Source organism: Cyprinus carpio, chromosome B11, assembly GCF_018340385.1.
Source record: "Cyprinus carpio isolate SPL01 chromosome B11, ASM1834038v1, whole genome shotgun sequence".
NCBI classification, from domain to species: Eukaryota; Metazoa; Chordata; class Actinopteri; order Cypriniformes; family Cyprinidae; genus Cyprinus; species Cyprinus carpio.
Window position 1 is genome coordinate 12716712 of NC_056607.1, and position 22806 is coordinate 12739517.

At 34.2% G+C, this 22806-nt stretch overlaps 1 protein-coding gene across 10 annotated transcripts in view; it reads left to right on the forward strand.

The window, feature by feature from the left end:
• LOC109064906 (sodium/calcium exchanger 1-like) overlaps positions 1 to 22806 on the forward strand; it is a 38569-nt gene that overhangs the window by 12136 nt on the left and 3627 nt on the right. For 3 of the 10 annotated variants that reach the window (XM_042733967.1, XM_042733965.1, XM_042733966.1), the window contains exons 3-9: positions 14421 to 14527; positions 16318 to 16338; positions 16689 to 16706; positions 16840 to 16854; positions 18511 to 18579; positions 19629 to 19756; positions 20952 to 21051. In XM_042733967.1, coding sequence (XP_042589901.1) covers positions 14421 to 14527; positions 16318 to 16338; positions 16689 to 16706; positions 16840 to 16854; positions 18511 to 18579; positions 19629 to 19756; positions 20952 to 21051 — 458 coding nt within the window. Of the gene's footprint in view, positions 1 to 14420; positions 14528 to 14963; positions 15068 to 16317; positions 16339 to 16688; positions 16707 to 16839; positions 16855 to 18510; positions 18580 to 19628; positions 19757 to 20951; positions 21056 to 22806 lie in introns of all 10 variants that reach the window. The other 7 variants (XM_042733968.1, XM_042733969.1, XM_042733970.1 and 4 more) reach the window with 7 other exon arrangements.

Here is a 22806-nt window from a genome sequence, read left to right on the forward strand (position 1 = left end):
ACTAATTCAAATTATTTCCAGAGGTTTCTGTGCCTGCTGAATGCTCATGGCTTTGTGTTGTATGTGTGTTTTTCTAATTTTAATTAGGAGATCAGACTGTTTTTTTCTGAAACCACTTGATGATAGTTTTACAGTGAAGTCTGTTAAGTATGTGGCTCGTGGCGAAGCACAGAGATCGGGTTATGTAGCTTTACATAACATGATTATGCATGGCATTAATGCATTATTTGTTGAAGACACCATATTGGCACAAATGTTCTTCCTCTTAAGGCAGGTCATGAAAATTTTATTAAATATGGAAAATGTGCTCTTTTTGGTTTGGTGACATGAATCAGCAGTTGGCTCGCAGAGAACCAGTCACCTTCAGAGTAACCCTCGGTGTCCCTTGAAGGCGAGTTTGTTCTTAAAGAATCTTGGTGAATCTCTTAGCATTACTTCTGCCTGCTTAGTTTAGTTTATTTGTTCATGATGAAAACTGTACACAATGAGTGATGGAGATTGCTTAGAGGAAAGTACTGAAAATACTGTGCGTCTGTTTACAAAGAATCACTGAAGAACTCAAAATTAGTTGTTTTTTTATTTGTTATTTTTATTTTTTTGCATTCCTTTAGTATTTGACAGTTTTTTTTTAATGGCCTATGCTAAAAATGTATCTAAAAATATCTAGCAGGACTGGGTGATATACTTACAATTTGACATTTGTACAAATTTTGAGAATAATCTCAATATTTTTGCATTTGCTTTAGAAAAATTTCAGGTGAATTTCTTTAGCCTGAGATAAATAAGTAAATAAAAAATTATTTGGATAGAACATTCTAAGCACATTCAAAAATGTTTAGTTAAAAACACACGGTTACAAAAATGTAGACCTAGTGACCACTTTGCAATCTGATATAGATTTTATCTAATTTAGCTTATTTTTTTTTTCAATTTATTTGTTTTCAACAACATTTACTTAAAATTCGTTACAAAAATATACACTAAGCATATAAAGTGTATATAGCATTCCCTTTCACGTGTAAGATAACAGATATGGTGCTTAAAATAAGAGCTGTGGAAAATTTCTGCAGAATTTCTCACTCAGATATGGAAGAGAATGTAAACAGTTATCGGCCCACATTCATTCAGCTATGTTGTGGGACTGAAAACAATTTTCCTGACAGGTTATGGTTCAATTAGTCTAAGTCAGACTAGTTTTCAACAAGAAAAATAAATGCAGAAGTTCCACACATACTTTTAACCTGCTCTCTTTCCTCCGTCTCTCTCTGTCCTCTAAATGTAAGTTTCTCCTCTTTTTGCCCCATGCTTATTTTGAACACTTGCATAAACTCCATGATGTATTTTCCATGACCTCAGCCTAACAGCAGGCAGGAAGATGTGAAATATCCTCCTACAAACCATGGAAAAGTGGATCGCAATGACAGACAGAGATGTTTTCTCGCATGTTTTACTGTAGAGAAGAGAACCTGTCTAAAATTAAACATGGACAGCCTTTATTGCATTGCGAGCACCGCTCTCTGGCTCTGAGATGCGTTCTAGAAGCTTCACACAGCAAATCAAACGGCACCCACACAGTGTTGGGGAGTAACTTACTAAAAGGAGCGATGCTAATGTAGCGAAGTACATTTTCATTAGCGTGACAGTAGCTCAGCTGTTTTCAAATCACTTTGCGAGTAACAAGCTTCTTTTTCCACTGATTGTTGTAGTTTTATGAAACGCTACACTGTTGGTTTTTATGTCACATTGTATTGCTTTACAGGTTTACAGCCAAGTGAACTGAGGCAAATGCTCATTCCTGTCCTCCCTCTCATGTAGTGTTCCTTTTAGTGATTCGTTTTTCCTTCATTCGTTAAATTTTAGCTTATTTCAGATATTTTTTCACTAATTTCTTTGCTTATGTTCTTCGGTTTTCTACACTTTTTTTTCCCTTTTCTTCAGTTTTTCACATTTTTATTTAGTACAAATGTATTATATATAATAATTAATAAAAATAATTATAACAATTATTTTAATATGCATAAGTATATATATTTTCACTACACACACACACACACACACATATATACAGTATATATACCATATAGAATAAAAATGTAAAAATTAAAATGAACCAAAAAAAAAAATAAAGATTTTTTTAAAGGATAACCTGAGAGTAGCATAGTCATTACTGTATATTTTGCAGTAAGTTGTTTCTACCTTTGGAAGATTTTGACTTAGCTTTCCCTAGGCTGCACGGCATGCACAGCAGAAGATCTGCCACTTTAAAATCTGTTAATTTTGTTGAGTCCTTTTACATAATATAATGGCCCACCCTTTTCTCTGCTTCACTCTTTTAGAACTTCAAAACCTGAAAAACATTGCTTATTAGGGAAATAACATTGTATGACTGAAGCCTACCGTGGTACACATACCTTTATCATCCCCTCATCAGCTCTCTGTATGACAGATTGTGTTTTCATGCTCATTCGCTCAGCGGCTGTCAGGCTTCCTGCCCGATATTCTTTTAACGCATTTCTCGGAGGGGTGGGGGAAGATGTGTGGCTTTAATTATCATCTCTCGTTATTGTCACTGTCGCCATCCTCATCACAGGCCTTGCCAGTTTGTTGTGGAGGAGCACAGATTGCATTTAAGTAGTCCAAAATAATACCCTCTCAAGTGTATCCAGGAATAGGTCTTGTTTTCTGAAGTGCTGTTATTTCCATTCCACTTCCTCTCTGTCTCTCCTGATGTGTTCTAGGCCAGTTTTGTCCATGGACGACATCAACTCAGTAGTAAGAATTCAAAAGGGAAATGGATTTTTCCAGACAAATCCCCCTTTTAAGCTGCTTACTTCCGTTTGGGATTCAAAGTTTTCTCAAGTCGGGTTCAAAGCTATTGTGTCACTTAGTGAAGTACCATGAAATAGTTTTGTATTTGAAAAGTTATAGTAGTGTGTCAGTAGGAAATATCAGTTTACATTTCCAAACATTCCTTTTGCCGTTAAGTGTAATAATCCAGTGAGATTTTACCTACCAACAGCCAGTGCTCCACACAGAGATCTGATCTCATCATCATCCAATCTGTCTGGAATCACGTTAAAACAGAAAAGACTGAGACAGACTAAATCCAGCAGAACTGTGACAACGACTCCAAGACACTTGAGGAAACCTTCCTACAAAGCTACCTGAAAAACTATGCACTAGTGTACCTAGGACAAAAGCTTTTTTAAACGCAAAGGGTGGTCACACGAAATGTTTTTTTGATTTACATAATAGAAGTTAACTAATAAATAAAATCTAATGCATTTATGACATTGTTTTTGAAAACATCCTAACTTTACAGCATCTTTACACAAGTGCCTAAAACTTTCATAAAACTGTATAGCTTTGTAGGAAGGTTTCTTCAAGTGTCTTGGAGATGTTGCCACAGTTCTTCTGGATTTAGTCTGTCTCAATCTTTTCTGTTTCTTCATGTGATTCCAGATGGACTGAATGATGGTGACTTCAGATCTCTGTGTGGAGCACTGTACAAAATTATTTTTAATGACTAGAAATTTCAAAAGAACAGAATTAGTTTTAAATAGAAATCTTTTGTAATATTAGAAATATCTTTACTGTCATTTTTGATCAGTTTAATGCATCGTTTCTAAATAAAAAGATCAATTTCTTTCACACACACACACACACACACACACACACACACACAAAACAACAACTTCTGAATAGTATTATTCAGTAGTGCACAGAATGTTTCTTCATTAACTATATGATATTATGTTTGTCCACATTTGCTAATAAATACATTTTTACATTTTTGTAGGGTTTGTGATAAACATATACTGTGCTTTAGTTCATACATCTGCTCAGCAAAAAGGCTTTTCGTTTAATATCACCTATAAATATTTACATTGTACACATGTAGTAAAGAGATCCTTGATTATATTAATTCATAGTCCATGGGTCTATAAATGGTATCCAACAATAATGGACACTGTGGCAGAAATACTTTTCCTTGTGTCATCCAGAAAAGTTTAGAGAATATACTTATGTGTTCCCTCCAACAAAAAATAATAATCTGGCAAAAAATAATCACATTTGTGAATTCCTATTAGAAAGCAGTGCAGCGGCTGCTGTGCAGTGTCCCTTAGGCCGGAAAAGAAATTACTTCTGACTAAATCCAGCGGCTCACTGTTGTCAGGCTGTGATGTATGTCACAAGGGACTTTTTAATGCAGTAAGTTGTTAAAAAACTTTTCCATATTTTCCGCCCGGGAATGACAGCATTCCATCAGAAGCAGTGACAGAATGGAGATGGAATTATATTTACCACTGCTTAATGGATGGATGACTTAGTGCCCAGCTTATTTGAAATGAAGGCTGGCTTCCATCTTCTTTTTATCCCATTTTAGTTTTGAAAGGTTTTTCTTTTACAAAAAAAAAAAAGTTCACCTATTGCCCTTATAAATGGACTTTCCCCTTTCTCCTACCACCCGTCTCCTGAAAGCTTTATTGAAGTCTCTCTCTCTCTTTTTTTGCTCATGTATCTTTTCAAAAGGCTTTGGTTTAGTTCCACTGTCAGGCCTGGATTTGTTAGCGAGAAATAACAATATTTTGCATTTCTTAAGCCATTGAACAGATTAGGGTGAAGGTGGTAGACAAAAAGAAGTGGATTAGGAATGTAACCTGGTTTTGAAATAAGCCATCTGTCCTCCTACCTTGGTTACATTGAGTTAGGTATTTGTGTTTCTGAAGATGTATTTTGTGTTATTCAGAAAATGTGGTTTATAAAATACGTAATTGCTGCACTTGACCTACAGCTCAAGAAAATAGATCAAGTGTTCAGTATTTACAAAATGACAGCGGTCAAATTACAGAACCTTGTTTGCCTCCACAGGTTACATTAGGTTGTGACACTTTTACACACTTTGTAAACTGCCTGGAAATGACAACATTTTGTGAGTCATACATGTTTCTGTAGCTGTCATGCCAGGAGTAATAGCATGAAGATTAGTGTCTCCGCTGATTAATCTGAGATATGCTATACCAGAGTGCATACATACAAGACATCGGATTGAATGTAGAGTGTGACCTTTTATCATAATACAACAACTGCGTCGTTGACTACTCTGTTCCCATTTTAGCTGTTGGGATACAAGTAGAAAAGATGGAAAGATTGTGTCACAGGAAATTGAACATGTTAAGACGCCAGTAAATAAAAAGTAACTAGACATCCTAAATGATCTCAAATATTTCAACTATTGACTGCACTGGACTCTTAAAAGTACACCAACTACATTTTTTTTTGTAACTTTGCCTAGCAGGATTCCCACAGACACAGAACACCTGGAAATAACATATTGTATTTAAAAATTTATTTCTAAAATGTGTACATTTATTTTAAAAGTCTTAAAATATAATTTTACATTTTGGAATTTTTTATAGAAAATAGTTCTGCTCAAAATATTTTTATTGTCTAGTTATTACTCTTTGTGAATCTTTAGGCTATGGAGTAAACCAATGAGAAACATTGATTTGCCTACCAAAAGTTTAATTAGAGTTATTTGTACACTAGTAAAATCATTTAAATCTATTAATTCCCAAGATTGCAGCTTGTTTGTGATGCTTCTACTTGCTTCTTATGTTTTACATAATATTTCTATATTAATTTTTCAAGATAGTGAGACTAGAATTGTGTATTGTGTTTCCAAAAAAAAAAAAACATGAAGCAGCATGTTAATAAATCAGCATATAAGAATGATTTCTGAAGGATCATGTGACACTGAAGACTGGAGTGATGCTCATAATTCAGCTTTAATCACAGAAATAAATTCGATTTTAAAGTATATTAAATCAGAAAACCAATATTAGAAATTGAAATAATATTTCATAATATTACAGTTTTTTTCCTGTATTTTCGATCAAATAAATACAGCATTGATGAGCACAAGACACTCCATTAAAAAACATTAAAAATCTTACTGATCCCAAACTTTTGCACGGCAGTGTATATAATTAATCTTGTCCAAAAGATTTGTGCAGGTTTATTGTTCATCAAATCTGAGGTCCATTTTCACAGTTTCAACTCCATCAGTTGATTAGAGCAGTACAAAGCATGACATTTCGTCTGACACTCTTTTCCTGCTGCCATTTTGTCCCCAAGCACAGGCTGAAGTTCTTTCTGAAGCATGCTAGACATTTCACAGCTGTCAAGTGCACTGTAAAAACCTGCTGGAAAAAACTGTCTGGAGAAGATTATAGACTCCAAAACCTGTGCACACACTGATTTCTTTCTTTCTACCCAGACAGATGGGATATAAAAGGGTTTGACAATAGCATGTGCCAGATTTGGAGAGCTGCTTGTTCAGAGTATCACTTTTAGGTTTGAGTACTTTAGGCCAAGTTTGATGTTGTCAAGAGTGTTGCATGTGGACTTCTTGTAATGTTGATGCTTAAAATGCACTCAGTAAGTTTTGTTTACATTGTACTTGTCTTACATTGTCATTTAGAGAAATTGCATGACCTCCTCTGCAGTGAATGGATGCTAAATAATGCTAAATTTGCTGTTCCAATGAAGATACAAATTTATCTATATTTTGCGTGGCCAGAGGATGAGTAAATTTTCAGCAAATTTTAATTTTATAAATCTCAAAATAAATATACATTTTTCTTACAGTGCATTATAATGTTGTGCTCCCCAATTGCACTTGCATTCAAAATTATTTAATTAAAAAAATATATATATAATTTAGTCATAATTTCATAGATTGTAGAAACAATAGATCAGTATATTCATTGTTTAAATAATGTGTTGAGTTGGATTTTAATGCAATGTATAAACTCTTGAGATTGAATGGTGAGAGACAGACAGTATACTTGCCATCAAAAGAATTTCTTGAGATATTCTCTGCTGGGATTTTGGTCTGGTGGAGGTCCTGCTTGGGCCCGCAGCATTCCCAGGGCAAATACTTATGTTACCAGGGGAAGCTGATCCAAACTCAGCTGCTCTCATAGCCCTGAATCTCCGTCTGCAGTTGCCCCAGGAGGGAGAACAGACAGACGATGTCAGGTCAAAAGAAAATGATCTATTTCTGTTGCTTTGATGACAAACAGAGCTGTAAATTAAATAAAACTGACATTTAAGGTCATATTTTGAATGTTGGTGGATGAGTTGTGTTTTCTGTTTAATACTGGCTGAATGTTGACCAATATCTTATATACTTTTATTGAGATGAGTGGATTAGATTTCTTGTGATTTGAATATCAAAGGCGTAAATTTGAGCATGTGTGTATTTGAGTGTGTGTGGCTTGTCCCAGGTGTTGTAGGGTACATAAAGGGCTTATCTTGATGTGTCCCAAAGAACACTCTCCGGTCTCTAATCTCAGTCTTTAGCGTCATGTCACCTCAATTACATGTCAGCTGATCAGCTATAGCTTTGAGAGAAATGTGTCATCTCTCACCCTGCAGCTTATAAATGTCTGCCAATTTTTTTACAGCCTTCAAAGAAATAGTTTACATTTTTATCATAAATGACATTTTTGTCATGATTTACTCAGGCTCATTTTATTCTGACACTTTTTTTCTCATTTGTAAGTATATAATATTAGTATTTTAGTATTATTTATATACTGTTGTGTTATTTAATAATCTTTTGAATTGGCTTTTATTTTTATATTTGTATTTTTTGTTTATTTTAGTTTTAGCGATTTATGTGTTTTGTTTGTTTGTTTGTTTTATATCAATTTTCTTTTTAAACATTTAAATTTAGCTTTAATTTATTTTTATTTAAATTTTAGTGCTTCATCGTAAACTAACCTTTGCATTTATTGGCAGGATTTCTTCATTTCTAATTCTTGTTTTAAAGTTTTTCCTTTACCGTTTGAGTTCTATTTTATTTCAGCTTCAATTAATAAAAGTAATTTTTTATTACCCTATAGTGTTGTTAGCACCAGTTGAGCTATATTGAATTCTGTATAATATTATATGAAGTTTAAGTTTAATATATGCCATAAATATATTATATGAAGTCGCTTAGAAAGCCTCTGCCAAGAGCATATATATAGGGATTTATCCTGCTTCTATAAAACTGTCAGACCATTTATCGTGTATCCAGTATTTCTTTTATTCCCTCAGTCTCTTTCTCATCTTTCCCCCATCTCGTGTCTTTCACACTGCTGTAGATCTGGACCTGTGTCTGACAAGCAGCCTTCACGCTTGTGTAATCCTGTCCATTAACTTCTGGGTTATAAAATGCCTGATCATTTTTCAATCAGTTCTTTGAGCCTGCGAATGAACACTGATCAGATGACACTCTATTGTAATCAACTACCAGGAAAAGAGAAGGAGAGAGAGAGGGAGCTAGAAATTTCAAGGCAGCCAGAAAAATGGATCTTATCTCATTACAGCTCTTGGAAGGGAAAGTAGCAGACTGTTCCTGGCTCTGGTAACAATACACAGCAGGGCTTCACCCTGAGTCCCATATGAGTCCTGGCTTTACACATCACATCAGTTCAATAGGCTTACTAAACCATGGGTCTTCGAAGCATGGCTTCAGCCGTGGACTAGGGAAAACAGCTAATGAATATTCCAGCTCACAGTCAACATCTGAGAGTCAAGAGCCAGGGGCTTTCTGATTTGAAAAGCGCTGGTGCTGATTAGCCTTTTTAGTGGAGAAATCTTTATGGCATTAAATTGAATTTCAATGGGTCAATCACAAACCAGATAAGATAGGGCCACTAAAAGCAGTCCTAGTTTAACATTTTAGCTCTTATGGCATTATTTTGAGAGTGCTTGTTTTACATTTTATTTATTCTAATAGACATATTAAATTTATTATTTTTTATTGGAGTGTATTTAGTTTTTATTTTTTATTAAGTTTTAGCAATTATGTTGTTTTTTTGTTGGTCTTATTATAGGGCTTCTTCAATGTTTTTTTTTTTTATTTTTATTAAGTTTACGTTTTTAGTTATTTTAGTACTTCAGCTTAAACTAAACAAAAATGAGAAATGAGAAAAATTTTTTAGATTTTAATTTAGTTTAGTATTTATTTTATTTAAAGTAATAACCATGGTTTTAGTTTTAGCATAAATTAACGATAATAATCCTGGTTTGGAGTTTACAACACTAGACTTTGCATGGAAATAGAGTTTCTGTTTATTTAGTTATTCATTTTTTACTTTTTTATCACTAATTTTCAGTATTACATGAAATATTTTAAATCAAAAATTCTCTTGCCTCGTTTTACATCTTTGTTGTTTTTTTTTTTAAACCGCATTAATGCAGTATTTATTTCTATTATTCTATATATCATTTCATTTTTGCTTAATTACTTTTATGCTACCATCTGAGTGTAATAACATAAACCATCTGTGTTTTGAGTAAAAACACAGGCTAAAAGCTCAGGCTATGCTTTTAATTAACTGTGCTATATTGACTTAGCGCACTAGAAGAAACACTTAAATGAAAGAATATGGATTGTTTGCAGACTCTTCTTAAATCATTCAGAAGACTCTCAAGATCAGGTTATCTTTCATTAACCAATATTTCATCAGGCATCAGTATAAGACATCACAATAAAACTAGCAATATGTTAATCATTATACAGTACATTATACAATACATTATATTATAAACATTATTACATAAATCTGCATTTATCCTTCAATGTCTGTTTACATTAACCTTGGTTTTTCTGTATAATTTATACGGATCTCTGCTTTTTCTTTGGAGCAGAATAACTGGAGTAAATATAAGCAATGCGGCTCTAATGCTTCAGCTGACATACTGATGCCTTGTTATCAGAATAAATATAACTGGCTTCCTGAATGCAGATTATACATCACTTCCATCTGATGAATTTAATGCACTGACACTGTTCAAATGTATGCCTGCTGTGTCATGAATATGCATGTTGAGTAATATTATATAAGGATCTGTTTGTCTGTCTGTCTGTCTGTAGAGCTACATACCAATTTGTGGTTGTACCAAACACCATTGTTTTTTGCTTTATAACCTGCAAAAATGGGTCTTTGGCTTTTTCAAGCCGGTGTCACAGTGATTTTTCAAATGGAGCTCCGTGCTACAGGTTAGTTCTGTCCTTGCCTTCCTGTTTAAAACCAGCTGGCATCTTTTTTACTCAAACTTGAAATATTAACACAGACACACACACAGTTGCTTAAACAAACCTTTATGAAAAATCTGAAGTGAACCCTGCTTCCTAATTGGTCATAAAACTGGTTAGCACACTAGCGTAAGGTCATTGTTGATTAAAGCAACAGCCAAAGGCCTATATTATGACTTTAGCACTTAAAGTCATATTTGTTGCTGACGTCATATCATTTACTGTATGCCTCCAAACCATTATGATTCAAAATAACAGCACATAACAGCTCAATTAAAACAAGATGTTAACAACATAGCAGGTGCTAATACAAGGTTTTCAAGGAACATTTTATCTACAAAATGTACATTTTGTCATTCATTCACCCTCATGTTGTTCAAATGTGTATGACTTTCTTTGTGAAACACAAAAGGATACATTTTGCAGAATGTTTGAACTGCAGTCTTCTGAAACTGTATGGTGACCAGGCGCTGTCAAGCACCAAAAATGACAAAAAGCCTCATTAAAGGACATACAATATTACACAATATTCAATATGCACAATACTGCACAATACTGAAGCCATATGATAGCTTTCGGAAGAAAAGACAGCAATTGAATTGTTTATTTACTGAAATTTGTGCCTTGAAAATATATAGTATTTATTAAATTTGCTTTTTATTTGGATGCTTTCCGTTTTCTTTTTGATTTTAGTTTTAGTACTTGTCTGTGTTTTTGTCATTTTTATTTGCTTTTGATTGATAAATCCATTTAGCTTTAGATTATTTTTATTTTATTTGCATACTTCAACTACAACTTGTTTATTTTTATTTATGTATTTATTATTTTAGTTAGTTGCCATGAAAACGTTTATTTTTTACATCTAATAAATCTATTTTATTTTATTTCAGCTTTATTTAAGTTAATGGAAACACATTTTAATAGTTTTTATTTTAGTTAACAAAAATAACTTTTTTAAACTCCACAGAAGAAAGAAGGTTTTTTTTTTATTTTTTATTTTTTTTAACAAATTACTATCCATTTAAACATCCTTTAAATTTCTGTTTCTGGTTTCATTATTATTATATATCCGCAAATCAATTTCTGTATTCTGCCCATTTAGTCAAGAATCATTTCTGGTGTTGTATGCAAAATGTCAGAGCTGGAAGTAAGAATAAATTGTGTATAAGGGAAGCATCCACCGCTCTTCACATTAGTTTATTCTCCATATTTGGTAAGCATTGCTGCAGTAGAAGCACCTCTGGATATCATCAAACATGGGAATGGTATCTTGTGAATTGTCCCATAAAATGAACTGACAGACTGCTTATGTTGCTTTCTATAGAATCAGAGGGCAAATGGGGAAAAGGGTAAGAAAGGGGAGCACATTCTTACATTCATTTGAGCCGTTCTTAATTTCAGGATGTATGAAATGATTATATAATGACATACTGTAACAGTCATTTTTAAGTAAACTATTCTTTTAAAACTTTTAAAAACACTTCATCTTATGATAGAAGAAAAGTGTTAGGATTTAGTAAATCATGTAAACAGACTGTCTGGCATTGTTGCACATTAAACAAGCCATAATACAATCCAGTTTAGCATGTCTTTGGGGCCGGGCCTGGGCCCGGGCCCTTACTATTACATAAACCTATACTATGTACACAGAGACACACTATGGCACTGTGTTCTTTTCCATCTGCAGGCCTTTGTCTCTATTTGTCCTTTTTGTTCTTGTCACAGTTTATCAGTCTGTGGTTTGAGTCATTACAGGCTGTCAGTCACAGAAAGACAGATGGACAGTCTTATTGGCACGAAAGAGGAAAAGAGCAACCTCTCTGCTCTTTACTTATTAAAATTATAATTATGTGCCAAATGAAATTAAATGTTATAGAATGCATTCTAGATTACAGTGGCTAGGGTTTTGGTTTCGAAAATACTAGGGTCATTTTACAAAACGAATGCTGTTTGTGTTCTTCACATATTAATGTGTAAACAGTCACAAGTAGCCGATGCCAGCTTTTACTATGTGTTAAGTAATATATTTTTGGATTATATTTTAGATCATATTTTCATGGAAATGCCTCTTTTTAGCTTGTGCCCATCCATTATCTTGCTCTTATAAATATACACGTTTAAAAAAAAAATACATGGAAATTATTTTTAAAAAGAAAACTCCATAAATAATAATAATTAAAAACTTGTTTAAGGTATCCTCTTTTTATCACTTTTCTTATGGTTTGTTAATAAACATTGTGTTTAATCTTTCATTTTCAACTTCATTACTGTGATTTTGTATATTGAACAGTTGGAAATTAAATGTTTGTAGATCACTTTGTACCTTGAGCTAATCAACAATCTGAATGCATAATTATATGCCAACATGTATTGAAAATATAATTATTTAGCTTGGGATGAAATTCCAAACACTTCGACACACATAATTGCCTGATGGAATGTTTAAAATCGTATTCAGATGTTCTTTAAAAATCACCTTATCACGCTGAAAGAGGCACCCATTTCATAAAATCACCCACTACGCTTTTTCAGTCTCTGTGTTGTTGTCTAGCAGAGGTGTGCTGGTGGAAGAAAAATTCAGGACTTTGTGACAAGCGGAGCTTATATGCCCACAGACAGGAGGAAGGGTTTATTTTGAGCACATGCCTGGATGAAGGTAGAGAGTATTTCAAGGGAGGTGTATTAGCTTTCTGTCTGTTCTGTCTTAGTCTCAGCCTAAGATGACACGCCCACTGACCGCCCACAGGCTGTTCGCTGATTAGCTGATGCACATTGCATACACGAATAGCAAGTGCTGGCTTAAACTGGAAGACGTAATCTAATTTTAAGCAATTTCTGTATGATTGGATATCATGATCATAAATATCTGTTAGACAAACCCTTCCTACTGAAGGAATAGGTGACCCAAAAATTATAATTTAATGTACTCATCCTCTGGTCATCCAAGATGTAGATGAGTTTGTTTCTTCATCAGAACACATTTGGAGAATTTTAGCATTACATCACTTGCTCACTTGCAGTGAATGGGTGACGTCAAAATGAGATTCCAAACAGCTGCTAAAAACGTCATAATAAACCACAAGTAATAGACACAGCTCCAGTCCATCAATTAATGTCTTGTAAAGTTAAACGTTGTCTTTGTAAGAAACATTTTAATGTTATACCATCACTTCTGGTCAAAATGTGAGTTCATAATAAAGCTTTCTCCAGTGAAAATCCATCCCCCTTTATCCTTGCACATCAAAATCCACCGCCATATTTGTTTAGAGCTGTTTTGGACTGTTTTTCGCTTGTGAACAATACTTGATCTGTGCATATTTCATTCATGAGATTCAGACAAGACAACTTGGCGACTTGATGACACTGGAGAAACCAATATTATAGATAGAGGACTCATATTTTAGCTAGAAGCAGGATTGAAACTTGAGTTGTGTGGATTACTTGTGGATTATTGTGATGCTTTTATCAGATGTTTGGACACTCATTCTGACGGCACCCATTCACTGCAGAGGATCCATTGGTGAGCAAGTGATGTAATACTAAATTTCTCCAAAACTGTTCTGATGAAGAAACAAACTCATCTGCATCTTAGATGGACTGAGATTATATATATATTTGGCAGTGGCTTGTTACAGTGCATTGTGTAATGGTTATAGTAAAGTGATACTATTTTTAAAAAGTAACAATAAAGGGAGATGGAGGGAGAGCCTGTTGTTGTATTATTCTCAAAACCAGACAGAAGCACTTAAAGGGCTTTTAAGCCAGTATATTCCAGTAAACACAGCTGTGATTGCAGATCATTTTTCAAATGCTTTCCATTGCCCCTGACACTTTCACATTATTTTATGTATCCTGCTCAATGTGAGTGTGAGCATATAAAACAGTCAATGGATAGATAATAAATGTGCACAGCGTGTGCAGATGAGCAGTTCATTCAGACTGACCACAATATTTCACAAAGATTTTAACATTTTCTTCAGGGAATGAATCACATTTTCTTCTGTAATAAATAATTTCTTTAATTAAAAAAAAAAACATATGGAAAATAACATTGTGGATATCCTGCATGTCAGCTCCTGTTGTGTTCAACAACAACAGACAAAATAATAATAATGATGACAGTTTTACTTTTTGAGTGCACTGTTCCTTTGATTTTAAAATTGTAATAACTTTTTATTTTGCGTAAATACTTTCATTTAGCTTTTCTTTGCTTTTGGTTATTTCTCTAGCATGTTTTACTCTGTTCTTCCACTCTTTGCCTTTCCTTGTGCTCCTCTCATTCCTGCAAACTTGTGCTCTTTTTCTTTCTCTCTTTCTCTTTCAGCAAAACTATTCAGATCATTATAATCGATGACGAGGAGTATGAAAAGAATAAGAACTTCTTCCTGGAGATTGGAGAGCCACAATTGGTGGAAATGAGTGAGAGAAAAGGTGGGACTCGTCTGCCCTGTAACAGCCTCGGTGTGCTGCCATCTTCTGGGCTGAACAGGGAGTGTTAATAATATGCAAAGCCAACAGGCCAAAGAATCACTGTTAGTTGACCTACAACATCTCTAGACCTTACTTATGCTTAAAATAGTATCTTATGTAGTTACTCTTATCTCAGTTGTCTTTTGTGACCCAAAATTTGATCCGATTCTATGCAATTCTTGACTTCTGAAGAGGGGGATGCATAATAATTTCTCCATTACAGAATTCTGGAGCAAAATTGACAGACGAATCAAATAAGAAAAGAGAGGCTTGTGTCATAATTATTCATAGATTTGATTGGCTCATTTTCTTGCTGCTTAGAGGCATCTGATATGCCTAAAATTGAACACACAAGCACACTTCATACCTCAAATGTGATTTTATGTTCCCCCCACAGGAAGTCCATAAAGGTTAAAATTCTTGACCATGAGGAGTATGACAAGCATGCAAACTTCTTCATAGAGCTGCAGGAACCAGAATGGAGGAGGAGGGGATGGACAGGTGAAAAATAGTAAAGAAACGAGTGAAACGAGCCTTTTCCTGTCTCTGCAGATGCCCTTTATTCTGACTTCTGTCTTTCCCTTCCTCCGCTCCTCCTTCAAAGCTGATCCTCTACTTTCATTCTACTGTTGCAGTAATGCCGTTTTCTTCCTGCTTGCTGCTCAATTTCACTGGATTTATCTCCCATGTTCCCTCCTGTCCGAAGGTTAAGAGCTTTCTCAGAGAGTAGGCATAACTGGCTGACTTTTAATGTAAGGATTCTGGCCAGGACTAAAGCTGTAGGGGCCGTTCCTTCAGGCCAGGATGAGGCAAGGACAATCGAAACCATAATGAGCAGCAGATATATGGGTTTCTTGCCAAATTCCATGAGCCTATGAGATTTCATATTTTTTTCTGACAAATTCAGCAATATGATATAAGTTTTTTCAGATGTTGGAGTTTTTTTATATCAATTTTTCAATATATTTGTTTTATCTTAATCCAACATTGTTATTGTTATTAATTAATTAAGTAATCAAACCAAATGAATATGTTCAACTGAATGTCCTGCTATGTGCACTAATGTTCAATCATTTGGTGTCAGTATGATTTTTTTAAAAGAATGTACTTTTAAGAAATTAAGAAAAGTAAGAAAGTTAGAAAATACTTTTGTTTAGCAGCGACATCAAATTAATCAAAAGTGGCAGATAATACTTTTACATTGTTATACAAGATTTATATTTCAAATAAATGCTGTCCTTTTGAACTTTCTTTTTATCAAAGAATCCTGGGGGGTAAACATCAGAGATAAGCAGCGCAACTGTTTATAACATTGACAAATAAATGTAATTATATTAAATTTAATAATTAAATACAATTAAATTTTAAATTGTATTAATGTTTTTATTTTTAGTGTATTTTGTATTCAATCAAATGCATGCTTGGCAAGAATGAGGCTTCTTCACAAAAAAACACTGAAAAGAACCAGTTTCAATATATAATGTAATGGGGTATAATTTGTATTCAGAACTCCCCTGTTTTTCAATGTTGAGGATTTCCACTAGTTTCTGTTGAATTCACAGTCAGATTTCAGAGGCTTTCTCTGAGCCCCAGTCCCACTGGGAGTCGTCTATATTTAGCAACACAAATTTCTTGCACACCAACCCTGTCTGTGTTACTCTTTTGGCTCATTCATAATAATTTAGCTTTTTCTTTATCTCCATTTTTTTCTTTTCTTTTTGTCCTGTCTCTTCTTCATTTGTCTACATCAGCTATGTTGCTGCATGAATTTGGTAAGCTGTCTCTTTTTTTCACTGCTCTTTATTTCTGTAAATCACTGAAAATGTTCAGCTTTGTTAATATGTACAAGCTCTTTGTTCAAATGTAATCTGGTTCCTTTTTCACTCTCCATGCTTTCCATGCTGGTTGCTAATTGACTTCCATGCTACTTATATGCTGGGTAATATTGTTTTGGTGCTGGTCAAGCTGGTCAAACAGCATAGCCAACAATCAAATTATGCTAACACGTATTTACACATACATTTGGGCCTATACCAACATAATTTTCTATCGTTATTAAAATCTGTAAAACATGAAATGAACAAAGAGTGAGATCATTTGTGCTGTGTTTTTATGATTTTAGGTGGATTCGTGAAGACAGGTACAGTAATATTTCACTGGAACTGCTCAGCTAACTCATTACAAGCTACCTAAGCTAACTTGCTTAGCTAACCATGTGAATGAATTCTGACTCATAGATTTAATCTTTTTTATGATAATCTTTTCTTTGATAGATAAGAAGCTTTATGGTAAGAGATTAAATGTTACTTTTCACCTATAGTTGAAGACTAAATATAACATTGGGTGTGTTTAGTAACTGGTTTGCTTGATGATGAGCTGGAGCTTTTGTTTGTCCCACTGTGTAAACTAGAGGCTTGGTGTGTTTGCTTGATAGGCTCATTTACTCAAATAGGACCAGAGATAGATACTAAGTGTCTAATATGCTTGGCTTTCTTTCCTGTTAAGCAACTTTCACAGTAAAAATACTTTACATGACCAGTCAAGTAGATTATAGGGATTTGTTTTTGCTTGTCATGGCTTTGTCTGAAAATAATGACTACAGTGCTACTTTTTTGGCAGAAATTGATTCATAAATGGGGGGAAAATACACTGAATCAAAATTTTGTAGCATTTATTTGTGTTTTGTAATTAAATAAGTATTATTATGAATTATAGATAATATTTGACAAAAGGTTTTGTCTGATCAGTGTCTTTTGGAGCTTGTTTTCACTGATTAAACACTAAGAACACTAAGGTTGAACACTGAGAAGTGATGTACTATAATATGGTTATCTACGTTGGTCGGCGTCTGTCAGTGCAGTGTGAATTGGCCTGTACAACTAATCGCCAAACTAACAACAAACGAACAAACTTCTTTATAGTTATGAATATTTACCAGGTTTCAGACACAGGCCATGTCTCTAATAGCAAATAAACATGTTAACTTCAATTTCTGAAACTAACTTGCCTGTGCACTCAATTAAAACATTATTACGGTCTAATTTTTAAGTTGTATACAAAGCACTAAGTTAAGATTGATTTCTGTCGCAGTGCCCTGAACCTGCTAGAATATGCTGATTGTTTTGAAATGCCACATTTGCTGCATGCCACAAAGTTTAAAAAAACATTGTGTGATGAGCAACAACACAACCCACTGTCATCTATCCAGTAACCATTATTAGCATTACTCCCAAAGGCAAACGGGCTGGTTCCTAATGAGAATGCATAGCTAGTCTGCCGTAAGCTAACGTGTCAGTGCTTTCGTAACTTGTCTTGTCAAACTCGCTCAACTGTGACAGCATGCACATTGATTCTAAAAAAAAATTTACACTTTGAATACTGTGTCCAAGGAGTGTCTGTTGCTGAAAAATTTCATCACTGAGAGAACAGTGTATACTAAAATTAGCAGATGTCAGGTAGAAGAATTTAATGAATTCTATTCAGGCAAAGCTGTGGTTGATTTTACATACTAGAAGTTGATTTCGTGGTGTCATAAAACTGCAGGAGTGTTCATTATCTATAGCCTTTATGACTTGTTTTACCTTTTTATGACATTTTTAAAACTGTAGGCCTACAAATATTCCATTTAACCTCAATTAATTACTTTTTGATATATTTTATTATAATATGTAATTATTTATTTTATTAAATGACTTCATTAATTTTGTTTATTATACTTTTTATATTATATGTGTGTGTGTATACTTTGTACACTGTAATGTCTATCAAATTATAATATATCAAAGAGGCAATATGTATTTGCGCTGTTCTCTCAAGTGATCATCTGACATTTTGTCATCTACTTTATAAAACTTTATTTAGTTGTGCACCATCGTAGATGAAGCTGCATAGATCTGTTAGAATCTGTGCTAACACTGTTCAGTTAATGTGTTTGGGCTCATCAGACAGGGATGTGTACCGGAAAGTGCAGGGTAGAGACAAACCAATCCCCTTCAACATTATCAGCATCACAGGTATCCACTTCCTCTCCTTTCCATCCATTTCTCTTTCTTTTCCTTAATACATTCTCCTTTTATCACTATAGATGTGTGATCTCATATGGTGTGTGTATGTTTGAGCCAAATTAACCCAACATCTTGTTTCATAAAGCGATTGTGAGGATATAAACAGTCATAATAGATCATCAGCCCATTAGTGTAACTAAACGCATGCATTTAAATCACTTGAAAAGTGTTTTTAATCAATGCAACATGCTGATAGATATATGTGGAATTGTTTTATTGTCTTATCTTAAAGGTACTGCGGCCCAGTAGGGCACAACACAACGGAAACAAGCTGCAACACGACGAAATTAGCATAACACTAAAGAAACGAGCCACAACACGACAAAATTAGCACAACACAATGGAAACAAGCCGCAACAAATTAACACAACACAATAAAATTAGTCCTATGCACTGTGTTATGGCAATTTTGCTATGCTGTGCAGATTTTGTTGTGTTGTGCACTACTGGGCCACATATAAAGGAATAGTTATGCATTTCTGACTTTTTTTTCTCAACCGTCCCTTTTTCCCCCCATTCACTTTCCTTGTATGGAAATCAGAAGTTTGGACATTCTGATCTATTTTTGAGTTTCACGGAAGAAAGAAAATAATAGTGGGCTGGAGCGACTTTGGGAGTGACAGCACTTTTTTTTTTTTTGGGCGAACTGTTCCTTTAAATATCTTTTATCAATGATCCATTCATTATTTTAGATTAGTAATGATTTTATCATTTTAAACCTTGGTCCACACCTTCAAAAATGTTTTCAAGTCCAGATTGACAGCATTGCATTCTCACGCATGTTATGTGTTATGTTATGGCTTTTTTTATACCCTGCCCTGCGAATGACATAATCGTACAAGTCTACATGTTTGTTCACTGGAAATGTGTACCGTCATGTGAGCGAGCCAATGCTTTTATAAATTTCATGAAAGACTCCCTGCTACTTACCATCTTTTTGTTTTTTTGTTTTTTCATCAAATTTTCTGTTCCTCTCTTGCTATGTCTGTCTCTCTCAGAGGATGGGGAAGAAGAGACCCTGACTAAAAAAGAGAAGGATGAGAGGCGTATTGCTGAAATGGGTCGCCCGACACTGGGTGAACATGTGAAACTTGAAGTAATCATTGAGGAGTCCTACGAGTTTAAGGTACCTTTTCTGCTCATGAAGAATCTGTCATGAGAAATGCATTCAGACACCCATCTGTGTTCACACATGCATTTACTTTGAGGTCAGGTGATGGCATTTGAAGCATAAATGAGAGGATGACAGAGCATCTGGACATGAGCAATGCTATCCTGTCCTGCTGAAGTAGCCGCAGCTGGAGACCATTCAACCTTTAATTGCTCTTCAGATACAGCAGACATGGGCAGAGCTATTACCGCAACCTTTCAGACTGCCTGTCACTTTATACACGTTAACAGTGTCCATTTCCATCTCTAATTCACCTCTTCGGTTCTCTCCTGCACTGCTTCTGTGCATCAGAGGGGTTATTAGTTTTCATCATATCTGTCAGGTTAATTTGCTCGGCCTCAAAGCGAAATGCTTTCCTCGTGTCCTGAAGATTGGATTGAATTGCACAGAATTATGATGTTCTGCTGGTGTAATACTCACTACAACCTTAATAATCGAAAGCCGATGCCGTCCAGACAAATCAGTTTCTGGGCTGTAATGAATACGATTTTGGATTCTGGCTGGCAGGTTTCTCGCTGGCTGCACTAGAGGAAGACCTTTATTGGAAATCTTTTTCCTAATCTGGAAAATCTACTGTTATCAGTTTTTTAAAATTTTCTCCTTGAATGCACTTTATTCTGTTACTTGTGATATCTTAAAGAAATATCTGAAAATGAACAGACAAAAATGGACATTCTTGAAATGAAAAAAATTCTAATTCCAAAAGCCATTTTCACATTGTTTTTATGCTCTTTTGGAATCCCTTTCATTGTATGCTAAGCAATAGTGACATTTTTCAAAGTTTTTACCTTTGAGTTTCATGTAAGAAAGTCAGTGATAGACTTTTTTTTATTATTAAACACTACCATCTTTTGTTTACATTAGGTAACGTAGTAACTAACAAGAACTTACAATGATATAAATAATTGTATATTTGTTAATAAAAACATAATTGTTTTTTGTTCATGTTCACAGTGTATTGATGTTAACAAAAAAATACATAAAAATAATCATAAATGTTGAAATTAACATTCCCTAAGAAATAATAAATGAAGTAGAAGTATTATTAATTGTTTGTTCACGTTAACTAATGTTAGCAAATGAGCCTTTGTAAAGTATTAAACGTTTTACATTTTGTTATCAGTGTTGTAATGATTTTAACCCCTTCCAGAGCACAGTCGACAAACTTATAAAGAAGACCAACTTGGCCCTTTTGGTCGGTACTAACAGTTGGAGAGACCAGTTTGTAGAGGCCATCACTGTCAGCTCAGGTGAGTCACTGAGAAAATGCTGTCCTTTTTTCCATTAAGTCTCTACATACGGTAAACACAATCATTGCACAACCCTCTGTAGTCTTGACATGACAGATTCGACAGTTGGAATGCTAGAAAACACGGCTATTTTGCTGTTTCATCTCTGAAAGGCATGTTGTAATTGCTGCTCAATCACTGTGCTAATTTGGCCACATATCTTTAATTAGCGCACCATTGCAATTTAAAATGTGTTGGTGCTGAATGCCTGCTTGCAGCCAGACTGAAGTGCAATTAAATGTTTCATCAAAACTGCAGAGTGTCAATCATAGCAGTGCCGGAGAGAGAAGATAATCATAATTAGCTTTTTTTCTCATGAGCAGACGGCTCTCAGTATAAATTTGGAGTTTCCAAGAACCTGTTAATCTCAGTATTGAGTAGGTAACAAATACTGTTGCATTCATAATGTCTTAATTTCATATTATAATTCTTACGTTTAGTTGTGCAATAATTATGATTTTTAAGAGCAAATCCGTCTTTAACAGGGGAAAAAACAACAACAAAAAGACATTTGTGTGTTTCTTATGGGTTTGTTTTTTACCCAGAATTCTTCTGCCATCAGTCAAGCTCACTACAAGCATAACCAAACACAAGCCATGCCATTCTCATCTCTAAAATGTCAAGGCCTTTTGCTTTCACCCTCCGTCTGCACGGTTTTTGAAGTGTCTTTTGTCATGTAGCACAGCATATTAATAAGGAATGTGTGGACGCAAGTGTCTTTTGCCACACACACATATACAGTCAGACACATACACAAGCACTCATTCTGACAGGCTTGACTGAAGCAGACAGAGCTTGTTAGTGCAGCCTGATCCAAGAGGAGAGAGAAAGAGAGAGGGAGGAAGATCATAATCTAAATTCCTGGGGAATATTTCTCATAATTAGACATTAGTTGGTTTATAGAAGGCTGACTTACTCTGCAGCACTCCAGTTGTGAACCAAAATGAACTTCCCCTGTTATGATGACACTGTATTATGTAAAAGAATCATTGATCTTTTTCTCTTTAAAGACTGCATTGCTCTCGCACCTGAATTCTTGCACACTTAAACGTAACATTTGATGAAAATATTAGTTTTTTCAATTGCTAACAAGCGTTTACCAATGCTTAAAGTACTTTTTCTAAACTCTTAACACAGCAACACACCTACATCACACAATTAGCCAAATAGTTCATTTTCTTGCCAAAACCACATTTTAAAATTTCAAAATACTGAATACCCTTTTTTCTACATGTACTAACTCTATCAAAACACAGCAAACCTTATTCAAATTGACTCATTCGTTCAAAACATTAGCACTAGTTTCTATCCGACAGAAACATATACAGTAGTCAATCATAGCAGTGACTGTCAAATTACTAACAGCTGATGGCTTTACAAAAACTGCACTACTTGTCAATATTATACATTAAAGAACTATGCACAATAGTGTATTAAAATGCTGTGAATAATTAAATAACTGTAAACTAATAAATACTTTTTAACAAGTATATTTGTATTCAAATATTAATGTATATATGTAAAATAAATGTTGATATAGAATTAGAAATTTAAATTCATTACAATTCACTAAATAATAATAAAATAATTAAGCAAATAATAGTAAACATTAGAAATATAAATTATGTAAATTATGTTTACATAACTTATGAATGCATAAAATTTATGTAAATATGGATTTTGCCATTTTAAAATCATTTTAAAATCATTTTTATT